The sequence below is a fragment of the Stegodyphus dumicola genome, chromosome 8 (assembly GCF_044657685.1).
Source record: "Stegodyphus dumicola isolate Sdum_Otavi_A_Nest chromosome 8, ASM4465768v1".
In the NCBI taxonomy this organism is placed as follows: Eukaryota; Metazoa; Arthropoda; class Arachnida; order Araneae; family Eresidae; genus Stegodyphus; species Stegodyphus dumicola.
This window is the reverse complement of record NC_140775.1, coordinates 168,440,098-168,455,636: the sequence shown is the minus strand read 5'-3', so window position 1 is coordinate 168,455,636 and position 15,539 is coordinate 168,440,098. Positions and strand designations below refer to the sequence as shown.

At 37.6% G+C, this 15,539-nt stretch overlaps 2 protein-coding genes across 2 annotated transcripts in view; both read left to right on the top strand.

The window, feature by feature from the left end:
* The window catches only part of LOC146996028 (uncharacterized), a 32,832-nt gene extending 21,504 nt beyond the window's left edge, over positions 1 to 11,328 (top strand). Inside the window, exon 11 of the mRNA XM_085822887.1 lies at positions 10,814 to 11,328. Coding sequence (XP_085679013.1) covers positions 10,814 to 11,328 — 515 coding nt within the window. The remainder of the gene's footprint in view (positions 1 to 10,813) is intronic.
* Positions 1 to 13,851, top strand: part of LOC118205238 (uncharacterized) — a gene marked incomplete at its 5' end in the record, with an annotated part of 146,283 nt that extends 132,432 nt beyond the window's left edge. Inside the window, one exon of the mRNA XM_085823051.1 lies at positions 13,334 to 13,851. Within this exon, the coding sequence (XP_085679177.1) occupies positions 13,334 to 13,836 (503 nt within the window). The remainder of the gene's footprint in view (positions 1 to 13,333) is intronic.
* Between the last annotated feature and the right edge of the window lie 1,688 nt (positions 13,852 to 15,539).

Sequence of the window (15,539 nt, the reverse complement as noted above, 5' to 3'; positions counted from 1 at the left end):
AATCTACGATATCTAAAGGTGCCGTAAAAACTTAGCAAGTACATCCCATATTGTTTGTTTTTGCCAAGAATCTAAAAACGATTAGTAGCTTCGATAAATTCTTTGTTTCATATGATGAATCAATGATCTGATATTATGTTCAAGTTTAGTAAAGAGATACCTATTTTTAATACCAATTATACGTCCTCTTTTATCTATTCATAAAATCATAACTAATTAACTTTAGAAACTCCCAAGGTTAACACGTAGATCAGATGCATTCGATACATTATGTGTTTAGGTAACTGAAGACGTCGACAACACATTTTCATTTGTATTTTTCAATCATCTAATCCTGTATCACCAGGCACCTCATTAAGAGAAAGTTTTACATACCTCGGATTATATTTACAGACGCTTTACGGATTGGAGCGAGAGTACTTATATCGAATATGTAATAATTATTGCAGCCTTTTAAACGGAGAGTAATATTTTAAAATTAAGACAGTTTCCTCTTAAACGCGGTACGAATTCTCTGCTATACTCAAAAGAGTGGTTTGCTTGGCCAAACATAAAAATTTTAAGGTACGAAACTTCTCAATTTTCTTTGATGTATGAAGCAAATATTAGCTTCTAAAACTGTACTGAATTTTGATAATGTTCTGAAGAAACACTGAAAAGTGTAGAATCTTGTCTTCTATTTAGTTGTAATATATTGTAACCGAAATACCGAGTGTTTATTTAAATCATAACATTTCTATTTTCTCAAGGTTATGGAGGTAGAGGATACGGTGGTGGATACGGAGGTCGTGGAGCTGGAGCTGGTGCCGCATCTGCTGCTGCTGCAGGAGCTGGTGCAGGACAACAAGGACAAGACCAAGGAGCGTCTGCCGCTGCCGCCGCTGCTGCTGCCGCCGCTGCTGCCCAAGGTTATGGAGGTAGAGGTGGTTACGGACAAGGTGCTGGTGCTGCGGGCGCTGCTGCTGCTGCTGCTGGAGCAGGAGCTGGTGCAGGGCAACAAAGACAAGACCAGGGAGCTGCTGCCGCCGCCGCCGCTGCTGCCGCCGCTGCCGCTGCTGCCCAAGGTTATGGAGGATACGGACGTGGTGCTGGTGCTGCGGGAGCTGCAGCTGCTGCTGGAGCAGGAGCTGGTGCAGGACAACAAGATCAAGACCAACAAGCTGCTGCCGCCGCCGCCGCTGCTGCTGCCGCTGCTGCAGGAGGTATGTTATTTGTCTTTACATTTGCAGTAATTTTCCGAAATAGAACATAACACGAGAGTTTTGAAAGTGTCTACAGATACAGAACCCAGTCTGAATATTTCGGACATAAAAGCCTCAATTCTTGTTTGCGTTTCTAGGATATTAAATATTCATCTGTCGGTAAAGAATATATAAATTACGAAATGGGAAATATTCTTTCTCTTAAACTCAAGGTTCGTAACAGAACTTTGCCAATAGCGTTTATTTAGATTTCACTAATTCCTAAGTTGAATTCCGAATTCAATTTAACTTTCAGTCATTATTCCGCGAATTTCTTAGATATGTTGTGATCGAAAATCTTCTGTCTATCAAATATTTTACTTCCTCTTAAATTGCAGAATTTACAATTAACTCTGAATTTGAACTGTTCAAAACTAATGGAAACGTACAAGGACATTCCATTGATCATTTGCGGTAATTGGAACCTTGCTGCAGTTTCAAATGCTAACACATATGATTTGTTTTGCTTTGTTTTCCTTTATACGGGCTCAGCCCTTCCGGCTGATTTCTTGAACCTTATGAAGAAAAGCGGGCGCATCCCTTCCAACAACAAACGACACGAGCCAGCGAGCCGGGCGTGTCCAAGTAAAACTAAAATTAATTTAGCAGCTTAAAAAAAATAAATGAATAAATAAATAAATAGAATAAAATATAAAAGCTAGCAGAAAAGAAACACAATTAAAGAAGGTCCCGGAAAGCCAAGCCTGGGAACTGAGTAACATAAAAATTAGGATATTGCAAAAATAACGAAATTATAAAAACGACCGTGAGAACTCTTCTCTACGAATCTCAAGACATCACAGAATATAAATAATAAAATCAAAGAAAATTGGGTTAGTAAAGTAAAGAGAATAACACGGCACATAAAAACACATTACCCGAGGAAATATTATGCACTAAGACATATGTATGTAATAATTCCTCGGGTATCCGACGAAAATTCTGAAAAACTTTCAATTTTACGAATTCCTTTTAATCTGTAATTTTGGGAACAGCTCTCTATAATGAAACACAAAAAATCCTGAAAGATACATAAAGCAGAACGCGTAGCTCATTTATTTTTACATAAGAACACTTTCAATAAAACGAATATTCGAATTCAATGATATTTATTTAGTTTCGCTGTATTTTCATTCGTTGCGAACGCCGTATTTTCTAAGTCACTGTCCTACTCATGTCATTATTAGTAATAAAAAAATTCATTTTTTTCGGACGACTGTAATACGACATCAGAAGCACTTTGTATTTCTTCCTTTACAAAACACAAATAATCTACGATATCTAAAGGTGCCGTAAAAACTTAGCAAGTACATCCCATATTGTTTGTTTTTGCCAAGAATCTAAAAACGATTAGTAGCTTCGATAAATTCTTTGTTTCATATGATGAATCAATGATCTGATATTATGTTCAAGTTTAGTAAAGAGATACCTATTTTTAATACCAATTATACGTCCTCTTTTATCTATTCATAAAATCATAACTAATTAACTTTAGAAACTCCCAAGGTTAACACGTAGATCAGATGCATTCGATACATTATGTGTTTAGGTAACTGAAGACGTCGACAACACATTTTCATTTGTATTTTTCAATCATCTAATCCTGTATCACCAGGCACCTCATTAAGAGAAAGTTTTACATACCTCGGATTATATTTACAGACGCTTTACGGATTGGAGCGAGAGTACTTATATCGAATATGTAATAATTATTGCAGCCTTTTAAACGGAGAGTAATATTTTAAAATTAAGACAGTTTCCTCTTAAACGCGGTACGAATTCTCTGCTATACTCAAAAGAGTGGTTTGCTTGGCCAAACATAAAAATTTTAAGGTACGAAACTTCTCAATTTTCTTTGATGTATGAAGCAAATATTAGCTTCTAAAACTGTACTGAATTTTGATAATGTTCTGAAGAAACACTGAAAAGTGTAGAATCTTGTCTTCTATTTAGTTGTAATATATTGTAACCGAAATACCGAGTGTTTATTTAAATCATAACATTTCTATTTTCTCAAGGTTATGGAGGTAGAGGATACGGTGGTGGATACGGAGGTCGTGGAGCTGGAGCTGGTGCCGCATCTGCTGCTGCTGCAGGAGCTGGTGCAGGACAACAAGGACAAGACCAAGGAGCGTCTGCCGCTGCCGCCGCTGCTGCTGCCGCCGCTGCTGCCCAAGGTTATGGAGGTAGAGGTGGTTACGGACAAGGTGCTGGTGCTGCGGGCGCTGCTGCTGCTGCTGCTGGAGCAGGAGCTGGTGCAGGGCAACAAAGACAAGACCAGGGAGCTGCTGCCGCCGCCGCCGCTGCTGCCGCCGCTGCCGCTGCTGCCCAAGGTTATGGAGGATACGGACGTGGTGCTGGTGCTGCGGGAGCTGCTGCTGCTGCTGGAGCAGGAGCTGGTGCAGGACAACAAGATCAAGACCAACAAGCTGCTGCCGCCGCCGCCGCTGCTGCTGCCGCTGCTGCAGGAGGTATGTTATTTGTCTTTACATTTGCAGTAATTTTCCGAAATAGAACATAACACGAGAGTTTTGAAAGTGTCTACAGATACAGAACCCAGTCTGAATATTTCGGACATAAAAGCCTCAATTCTTGTTTGCGTTTCTAGGATATTAAATATTCATCTGTCGGTAAAGAATATATAAATTACGAAATGGGAAATATTCTTTCTCTTAAACTCAAGGTTCGTAACAGAACTTTGCCAATAGCGTTTATTTAGATTTCACTAATTCCTAAGTTGAATTCCGAATTCAATTTAACTTTCAGTCATTATTCCGCGAATTTCTTAGATATGTTGTGATCGAAAATCTTCTGTCTATCAAATATTTTACTTCCTCTTAAATTGCAGAATTTACAATTAACTCTGAATTTGAACTGTTCAAAACTAATGGAAACGTACAAGGACATTCCATTGATCATTTGCGGTAATTGGAACCTTGCTGCAGTTTCAAATGCTAACACATATGATTTGTTTTGCTTTGTTTTCCTTTATACGGGCTCAGCCCTTCCGGCTGATTTCTTGAACCTTATGAAGAAAAGCGGGCGCATCCCTTCCAACAACAAACGACACGAGCCAGCGAGCCGGGCGTGTCCAAGTAAAACTAAAATTAATTTAGCAGCTTAAAAAAAATAAATGAATAAATAAATAAATAGAATAAAATATAAAAGCTAGCAGAAAAGAAACACAATTAAAGAAGGTCCCGGAAAGCCAAGCCTGGGAACTGAGTAACATAAAAATTAGGATATTGCAAAAATAACGAAATTATAAAAACGACCGTGAGAACTCTTCTCTACGAATCTCAAGACATCACAGAATATAAATAATAAAATCAAAGAAAATTGGGTTAGTAAAGTAAAGAGAATAACACGGCACATAAAAACACATTACCCGAGGAAATATTATGCACTAAGACATATGTATGTAATAATTCCTCGGGTATCCGACGAAAATTCTGAAAAACTTTCAATTTTACGAATTCCTTTTAATCTGTAATTTTGGGAACAGCTCTCTATAATGAAACACAAAAAATCCTGAAAGATACATAAAGCAGAACGCGTAGCTCATTTATTTTTACATAAGAACACTTTCAATAAAACGAATATTCGAATTCAATGATATTTATTTAGTTTCGCTGTATTTTCATTCGTTGCGAACGCCGTATTTTCTAAGTCACTGTCCTACTCATGTCATTATTAGTAATAAAAAAATTCATTTTTTTCGGACGACTGTAATACGACATCAGAAGCACTTTGTATTTCTTCCTTTACAAAACACAAATAATCTACGATATCTAAAGGTGCCGTAAAAACTTAGCAAGTACATCCCATATTGTTTGTTTTTGCCAAGAATCTAAAAACGATTAGTAGCTTCGATAAATTCTTTGTTTTATATGATGAATCAATGATCTGAAATTATTTTCAAGTTTAGGAAAGAGATACATATTTTTAATACCAATTATACGTCCTCTTTTATCTATTCATAAAATCATAACTAATTAACTTTAGAAACTCCCAAGGTTAACACGTAGATCAGATGCATTCGATACATTATGTGTTTAGGTAACTGAAGACGTCGACAACACATTTTCATTTGTATTTTTTAATCATCTAATCCTGTATCACCAGGCACCTCATTAAGAGAAAGTTTTACATACCTCGGATTATATTTACAGACGCTTTACGGATTGGAGCGAGAGTACTTATATCGAATATGTAATAATTATTGCAGCCTTTTAAACGGAGAGTAATATTTTAAAATTAAGACAGTTTCCTCTTAAACGCGGTACGAATTCTCTGCTATACTCAAAAGAGTGGTTTGCTTGGCCAAACATAAAAATTTTAAGGTACGAAACTTCTCAATTTTCTTTGATGTATGAAGCAAATATTAGCTTCTAAAACTGTACTGAATTTTGATAATGTTCTGAAGAAACACTGAAAAGTGTAGAATCTTGTCTTCTATTTAGTTGTAATATATTGTAACCGAAATACCGAGTGTTTATTTAAATCATAACATTTCTATTTTCTCAAGGTTATGGAGGTAGAGGATACGGTGGTGGATACGGAGGTCGTGGAGCTGGAGCTGGTGCCGCATCTGCTGCTGCTGCAGGAGCTGGTGCAGGACAACAAGGACAAGACCAAGGAGCGTCTGCCGCTGCCGCCGCCGCCGCTGCTGCTGCCGCCGCTGCTGCCCAAGGTTATGGAGGTAGAGGTGGTTACGGACAAGGTGCTGGTGCTGCGGGCGCTGCTGCTGCTGCTGCTGGAGCAGGAGCTGGTGCAGGGCAACAAAGACAAGACCAGGGAGCTGCTGCCGCCGCCGCCGCTGCTGCCGCCGCCGCTGCCGCTGCTGCCCAAGGTTATGGAGGATACGGACGTGGTGCTGGTGCTGCGGGAGCTGCTGCTGCTGCTGCTGCTGGAGCAGGAGCTGGTGCAGGACAACAAGATCAAGACCAACAAGCTGCTGCCGCCGCTGCCGCTGCTGCTGCCGCTGCTGCAGGAGGTATGTTATTTGTCTTTACATTTGCAGTAATTTTCCGAAATAGAACATAACACGAGAGTTTTGAAAGTGTCTACAGATACAGAACCCAGTCTGAATATTTCGGACATAAAAGCCTCAATTCTTGTTTGCGTTTCTAGGATATTAAATATTCATCTGTCGGTAAAGAATATATAAATTACGAAATGGGAAATATTCTTTCTCTTAAACTCAAGGTTCGTAACAGAACTTTGCCAATAGCGTTTAATTAGATTTCACTAATTTCTAAGTTGAATTCCGAATTCAATTTAACTTTCAGTCATTATTCCGCGAATTTCTTAGATATGTTGTGATCGAAAATCTTCTGTCTATCAAATATTTTACTTCCACTTAAATTGCAGAATTTACAATTAACTCTGAATTTGAACTGTTCAAAACTAATGGAAACGTACAAGGACATTCCATTGATCATTTGCGGTAATTGGAACCTTGCTGCAGTTTCAAATGCTAACACATATGATTTGTTTTGCTTTGTTTTCCTTTATACGGGCTCAGCCCTTCCGGCTGATTTCTTGAACCTTATGAAGAAAAGCGGGCGCATCCCTTCCAACAACAAACGACACGAGCCAGCGAGCCGGGCGTGTCCAAGTAAAACTAAAATTAATTTAGCAGCTTAAAAAAAATAAATGAATAAATAAATAAATAGAATAAAATATAAAAGCTAGCAGAAAAGAAACACAATTAAAGAAGGTCCCGGAAAGCCAAGCCTGGGAACTGAGTAACATAAAAATTAGGATATTGCAAAAATAACGAAATTATAAAAACGACCGTGAGAACTCTTCTCTACGAATCTCAAGACATCACAGAATATAAATAATAAAATCAAAGAAAATTGGGTTAGTAAAGTAAAGAGAATAACACGGCACATAAAAACACATTACCCGAGGAAATATTATGCACTAAGACATATGTATGTAATAATTCCTCGGGTATCCGACGAAAATTCTGAAAAACTTTCAATTTTACGAATTCCTTTTAATCTGTAATTTTGGGAACAGCTCTCTATAATGAAACACAAAAAATCCTGAAAGATACATAAAGCAGAACGCGTAGCTCATTTATTTTTACATAAGAACACTTTCAATAAAACGAATATTCGAATTCAATGATATTTATTTAGTTTCGCTGTATTTTCATTCGTTGCGAACGCCGTATTTTCTAAGTCACTGTCCTACTCATGTCATTATTAGTAATAAAAAAATTCATTTTTTTCGGACGACTGTAATACGACATCAGAAGCACTTTGTATTTCTTCCTTTACAAAACACAAATAATCTACGATATCTAAAGGTGCCGTAAAAACTTAGCAAGTACATCCCATATTGTTTGTTTTTGCCAAGAATCTAAAAACGATTAGTAGCTTCGATAAATTCTTTGTTTTATATGATGAATCAATGATCTGAAATTATTTTCAAGTTTAGGAAAGAGATACATATTTTTAATACCAATTATACGTCCTCTTTTATCTATTCATAAAATCATAACTAATTAACTTTAGAAACTCCCAAGGTTAACACGTAGATCAGATGCATTCGATACATTATGTGTTTAGGTAACTGAAGACGTCGACAACACATTTTCATATGTATTTTTTAATCATCTAATCCTGTATCACCAGGTACCTCATTAAGAGAAAGTTTTACATACCTCGGATAATATTTACAGACGCTTTACGGATTGGAGCGAGAGTACTTATATCGAATATGTAATAATTATTGCAGCCTTTTAAACGGAGAGTAATATTTTAAAATTAAGACAGTTTCCTCTTAAACGCGGTACGAATTCTCTGCTATACTCAAAAGAGTGGTTTGCTTGGCCAAACATAAAAATTTTAAGGTACGAAACTTCTCAATTTTCTTTGATGTATGAAGCAAATATTAGCTTCTAAAACTGTACTGAATTTTGATAATGTTCTGAAGAAACACTGAAAAGTGTAGAATCTTGTCTTCTTCTATTTAGTTGTAATATATTGTAACCGAAATACCGAGTGTTTATTTAAATCATAACATTTCTATTTTCTCAAGGTTATGGAGGTAGAGGATACGGTGGTGGATACGGAGGTCGTGGAGCTGGAGCTGGTGCCGCATCTGCTGCTGCTGCAGGAGCTGGTGCAGGACAACAAGGACAAGACCAAGGAGCGTCTGCCGCTGCCGCCGCCGCTGCTGCTGCCGCCGCTGCTGCCCAAGGTTATGGAGGTAGAGGTGGTTACGGACAAGGTGCTGGTGCTGCGGGCGCTGCTGCTGCTGCTGCTGGAGCAGGAGCTGGTGCAGGGCAACAAAGACAAGACCAGGGAGCTGCTGCCGCCGCTGCTGCCGCTGCCGCTGCTGCCCAAGGTTACGGAGGTAGAGGAGGATACGGACGTGGTGCTGGTGCTGCGGGCGCTGCTGCTGCTGCTGCTGGAGCAGGATCTGGTGCAGGACAACAAGATCAAGACCAACAAGCTGCTGCCGCCGCCGCCGCTGCTGCTGCCGCTGCTGCAGGAGGTATGTTATTTGTCTTTACATTTGCAGTAATTTTCCGAAATAGAACATAACACGAGAGTTTTGAAAGTGTCTACAGATACAGAACCCAGTCTGAATATTTCAGACATAGAAGCCTCAATTCTTGTTTGCGTTTCTAGGATATTAAATATTCATCTGTCGGTAAAGAATATATAAATTACGAAATGGGAAATATTCTTTCTCTTACACTCAAGGTTCGTAACAGAACTTTGCCAATAGCGTTTAATTAGATTTCACTAATTTCTAAGTTGAATTCCGAATTCAATTTAACTTTCAGTCATTATTCCGCGAATTTCTTAAATATGTTGTGATCGAAAATCTTTTGCCTATCAAATATTTTACTTCCACTTAAATTGCAGAATGTACAATTAACTCTGAATTTGAACTGTTCAAAACTAATGGAAATGTACAAGGACATTCCATTGATCATTTGCGGTAATTGGAACCTTGCTGCAGTTTCAAATGCTAACACATATGATTTGTTTTGCTTTGTTTTCCTTTATACGGGCTCAGCCCTTCCGCCTGATATGTTGAACCTTATGAAGGAAAGCGGGCGCATCCCTTCCAACAACAAACGACACGAGCCAGCGAGCCGGCCGTGTCCAAGTAAAACTAAAATTAGTTTAGCAGCTTAACAATAAATAAATAAATAAATAAATAAATAGAATAAAATATAAAAACTAGCAGAAAAAACACAATTAAAGAACGTTCCGAAAAGCCAAGCCTGGGAACTGAGTAAGATAAAAATTAGGATAATGCAAAAATAACGAAATTATAAAAACGACCGTGAGAACTCTTCTCTACGAATCTCAAGATATCACAGAATATAAATAATAAAATCAAAGAAAATTGGGTTAGTAAAGTAAAGAGAATAACACGGCACATAAAAACACATTACCCGAGGAAATATTATGTACTAAGACATATGTATGTAATAATTCCTCGGGTATCCGACGAAAATTCTGAAAAACTTTCAATTTTACGAATTCCTATTAATCTGTAATTTTGGGAACAGCTCTCTATAATGAAACACAAAAAATCCTGAACGATACATAAAGCAGAACGCGTAGCTCATTTATTTTTACATGAGAACACTTTCAATAAAACGAATATTCGAATTCAATGATATTTATTTAGTTTCGCTGTATTTTCATTCGTTGCGAACGCCGTATTTTCTAAGTCACTGTCCTACTCATGTCATTATTAGTAATAAAAAAAATTCATTTTTTTCGGACGACTGTAATACGACATCAGAAGCACTTTGTATTTCTTCCTTTACAAAACACAAATAATCTACGATATCTAAAGGTGCCGTAAAAACTTAGCAAGTACATCCCATATTGTTTGTTTTTGCCAAGAATCTAAAAACGATTAGTAGCTTCGATAAATTCTTTGTTTCATATGATGAATCAATGATCTGAAATTATGTTCAAGTTTAGTAAAGAGATACCTATTTTTAATACCAATTATACGTCCTCTTTTATCTATTCATAAAATCATAACTAATTAACTTTAGAAACTCCCAAGGTTAACACGTAGATCAGATGCATTCGATACATTATGTGTTTAGGTAACTGAAGACGTCGACAACACATTTTCATTTGTATTTTTTAATCATCTAATCCTGTATCACCAGGCACCTCATTAAGAGAAAGTTTTACATACCTCGGATTATATTTACAGACGCTTTACGGATTGGAGCGAGAGTACTTATATCGAATATGTAATAATTATTGCAGCCTTTTAAACGGAGAGTAATATTTTAAAATTAAGACAGTTTCCTCTTAAACGCGGTACGAATTCTCTGCTATACTCAAAAGAGTGGTTTGCTTGGCCAAACATAAAAATTTTAAGGTACGAAACTTCTCAATTTTCTTTGATGTATGAAGCAAATATTAGCTTCTAAAACTGTACTGAATTTTGATAATGTTCTGAAGAAACACTGAAAAGTGTAGAATCTTGTCTTCTATTTAGTTGTAATATATTGTAACCGAAATACCGAGTGTTTATTTAAATCATAACATTTCTATTTTCTCAAGGTTATGGAGGTAGAGGATACGGTGGTGGATACGGAGGTCGTGGAGCTGGAGCTGGTGCCGCATCTGCTGCTGCTGCAGGAGCTGGTGCAGGACAACAAGGACTAGACCAAGGAGCGTCTGCCGCTGCCGCCGCCGCTGCTGCTGCCGCCGCTGCTGCCCAAGGTTATGGAGGTAGAGGTGGTTACGGTCAAGGTGCTGGTGCTGCGGGCGCTGCTGCTGCTGCTACTGGAGCAGGAGCTGGTGCAGGGCAACAAAGACAAGACCAGGGAGCTGCTGCCGCCGCCGCCGCTGCTGCCGCTGCCGCTGCTGCCCAAGGTTACGGAGGTAGAGGAGGATACGGACGTGGTGCTGGTGCTGCGGGCGCTGCTGCTGTTGCTGCTGGAGCAGGATCTGGTGCAGGACAACAAGATCAAGACCAACAAGCTGCTGCCGCCGCCGCCGCTGCTGCTGCCGCTGCTGCAGGAGGTATGTTATTTGTCTTTACATTTGCAGTAATTTTCCGAAATAGAACATAACACGAGAGTTTTGAAAGTGTCTACAGATACAGAACCCAGTCTGAATATTTCAGACATAGAAGCCTCAATTCTTGTTTGCGTTTCTAGGATATTAAATATTCATCTGTCGGTAAAGAATATATAAATTGGGAAATATTCTTTCTCTTACACTCAAGGTTCGTAACAGAACTTTGCCAATAGCGTTTAATTAGATTTCACTAATTTCTAAGTTAAATTCCGAATTCAATTTAACTTTCAGTCATTATTCCGCGAATTTCTTAAATATGTTGTGATCGAAAATCTTTTGCCTATCAAATATTTTACTTCCACTTAAATTGCAGAATGTACAATTAACTCTGAATTTGAACTGTTCAAAACTAATGGAAATGTACAAGGACATTCCATTGATCATTTGCGGTAATTGGAACCTTGCTGCAGTTTCAAATGCTAACACATATGATTTGTTTTGCTTTGTTTTCCTTTATACGGGCTCAGCCCTTCCGGCTGATTTCTTGAATCTTATGAAGAAAAGCGGGCCCATCCCTTCCAACAACAAACGACACGAGCCAGCGAACCGGCCGTGTCCAAGTAAAACTAAAATTAATTTAGCAGCTTAACAAAAAATAAATGAATAAATAAATAAATAGAATAAAATATAAAAGCTAGCAGAAAAAAAAACACATTTAAAGAAGGTCCCGGAAAGCCAAGCCTGGGATTTGATTAACATAAAAATTAGGATAATGCAAAAATAACGAAATTATAAAAACGACCGTGAGAACTCTTCTCTACGAATCTCAAGACATCACAGAATATAAATAATAAAATCAACGAAAATTGGGTTAGTAAAGTAAAGAGAATAACACGGCACATAAAAACACATAACCCGAGGAAATATTATGTACTAAGACATATGTATGTAATATTTCCTCGGGTATCCGACGAAAATTCTGAAAAAATTTCATTTTTACGAATTCCTATTAATCTGTAATTTTGAGAACAGCTCTCTATAATGAAACACAAAAAATCCTGAAAGAAACATACAGTAGAACGCGTAGCTCATTTATTTTTACATAAGAACACTTTCAATAAAACGAATATTCGAATTCAATGATACTTATTTAGTTTCGCTGTATTTTCATTCGTTGCGAACGCCGTATTTTCTAAGTCACTGTCCTACTCATGTCATTATTAGTAATAAAAAAATTCATTTTTTTCGGACGACTGTAATACGACATCAGAAGCACTTTGTATTTCTTCCTTTACAAAACACAAATAATCTACGATACCTAAAGGTGCCGTAAAAACTTAGCAAGGACATCCCATATTGTTTGTTTTTGCCAGGAATCTAAAAACGATCAGTAGCTTCGATAAATTCTTTGTTTCATATGATGAATCAATGATCTGAAATTATTTTCAAGTTTAGTAAAGAGATACATATTTTTAATACCAATTATACGTCCTCTTTTATCTATTCATAAAATCATAACTAATTAACTTTAGAAACTCCCAAGGTTAACACGTAGATCAGATGCATTCGATACATTATGTGTTTAGGTAACTGAAGACGTCGACAACACATTTTCATATGTATTTTTTAATCATCTAATCCTGTATCACCAGGTACCTCATTAAGAGAAAGTTTTACATACCTCGGATAATATTTACAGATGCTTTACGGATTGGAGCGAGAGTACTTATATCGAATATGTAATAATTATTGCAGCCTTTTAAACGGAGAGTAATATTTTAAAATTAAGACAGTTTCCTCTTAAACGCGGTACGAATTCTCTGCTATACTCAAAAGAGTGGTTTGCTTGGCCAAACATAACAATTTTAAGGTACGAAACTTCTCAATTTTCTTTGATGTATGAAGCAAATATTAGCTTCTAAAACTGTACTGAATTTTGATAATGTTCTGAAGAATCACTAAAAAGTGTAGAATCTTGTCTTCTTCTATTTAGTTGTAATATATTGTAACCGAAATACCGAGTGTTTATTTAAATCATAACATTTCTATTTTCTCAAGGTTATGGAGGTAGAGGATACGGTGGTGGATACGGAGGTCGTGGAGCTGGAGCTGGTGCCGCATCTGCTGCTGCTGCAGGAGCTGGTGCAGGACAACAAGGACAAGACCAAGGAGCTTCTGCCGCTGCCGCCGCCGCTGCTGCTGCCGCCGCTGCTGCCCAAGGTTATGGAGGTAGAGGTGGTTACGGACAAGGTGCTGGTGCTGCGGGCGCTGCTGCTGCTGGAGCAGGAGCTGGTGCAGGGCAACAAAGACAAGACCAGGGAGCTGCTGCCGCCGCAGCCGCTGCTGCCGCTACCGCTGCTGCCCAAGGTTATGGAGGTAGAGGAGGATACGGACGTGGTGCTGGTGCTGCGGGCGCTGCTGCTGCTGCTGCTGGAGCAGGATCTGGTGCAGGACAACAAGATCAAGACCAACAAGCTGCTGCCGCCGCCGCCGCTGCTGCTGCCGCTGCTGCAGGAGGTATGTTATTTGTCCTTTACATTTGCAGCAATTTTCCGAATTAGAACATAACACGAGAGTTTTGAAATTGTCTACAGATACAGAACCCAGTCTGAATATTTCGGGCATAGAAGCCTCAATTCTTTTTTGCGTTTCTAGGATATTAAATATTCATCTGTCGGTAAAGAATATATAAATTACGAAATGGGAAATATTCTTTCTCTTACACTCAAGGTTCGTAACGGAACTTTGCCAATAGCGTTTAATTAGATTTCACTAATTTCTAAGTTGAATTCCGAATTCAATTTAACTTTCAGTCATTATTTCGCGAATTTCTTAGATATGTTGTGATCGAAAATCTTTTGTCTATCAAATATTTTACTTCCACTTAAATTGCAGAATGTACAATTAACTCTGAATTTGAACTGTTCAAAACTAATGGAAACGTACAAGGACATTCCATTGATTATTTGCGGTAATTGGAACCTTGCTGCAGTTTCAAATGCTAACACATATGATTTGTTTTGCTTTGTTTTCCTTTATACGGGCTCAGCCCTTCCGGCTGATTTCTTGAACCTTATGAAGAAAAGCGGGCCCATCCCTTCCAACAACAAACGACACGAGCCAGCGAACCGGCCGTGTCCAAGTAAAACTAAAATTAATTTAGCAGCTTAACAAAAAATAAATGAATAAATAAAAAAATAGAATAAAATATAAAAGCTAGCAGAAAAAAAAACACATTTAAAGAAGGTCCCGGAAAGCCAAGCCTGGGAACTGATTAACATAAAAATTAGGATAATGCAAAAATAACGAAATTATAAAAACGACCGTGAGAACTCTTCTCTACGAATCTCAAGACATCACAGAATATAAATAATAAAATCAACGAAAATTGGGTTAGTAAAGTAAAGAGAATAACACGGCACATAAAAACACATAACCCGAGGAAATATTATGTACTAAGACATATGTATGTAATATTTCCTCGGGTATCCGACGAAAATTCTGAAAAAATTTCATTTTTACGAATTCCTATTAATCTGTACTTTTGAGAACAGCTCTCTATAATGAAACACAAAAAATCCTGAAAGATACATACAGTAGAACGCGTAGCTCATTTATTTTTACATAAGAACACTTTCAATAAAACGAATATTCGAATTCAATGATACTTATTTAGTTTCGCTGTATTTTCATTCGTTGCGAACGCCGTATTTTCTAAGTCACTGTCCTACTCATGTCATTATTAGTAATAAAAAAATTCATTTTTTTCGGACGACTGTAATACGACATCAGAAGCACTTTGTATTTCTTCCTTTACAAAACACAAATAATCTACGATACCTAAAGGTGCCGTAAAAACTTAGCAAGGACATCCCATATTGTTTGTTTTTGCCAAGAATCTAAAAACGATCAGTAGCTTCGATAAATTCTTTGTTTCATATGATGAATCAATGATCTGAAATTATTTTCAAGTTTAGTAAAGAGATACATATTTTTAATACCAATTATACGTCCTCTTTTATCTATTCATAAAATCATAACTAATTAACTTTAGAAACTCCCAAGGTTAACACGTAGATCAGATGCATTCGATACATTATGTGTTTAGGTACATGAAGACGTCGACAACACATTTTCATATGTATTTTTTAATCATCTAATCCTGTATCACCAGGCACCTCATTAAGAGAAAGTTTTACATACCTCGGATAATATTTACAGACGCTTTACGGATTGGAGCGAGAGTACTTATATCGAATATGTA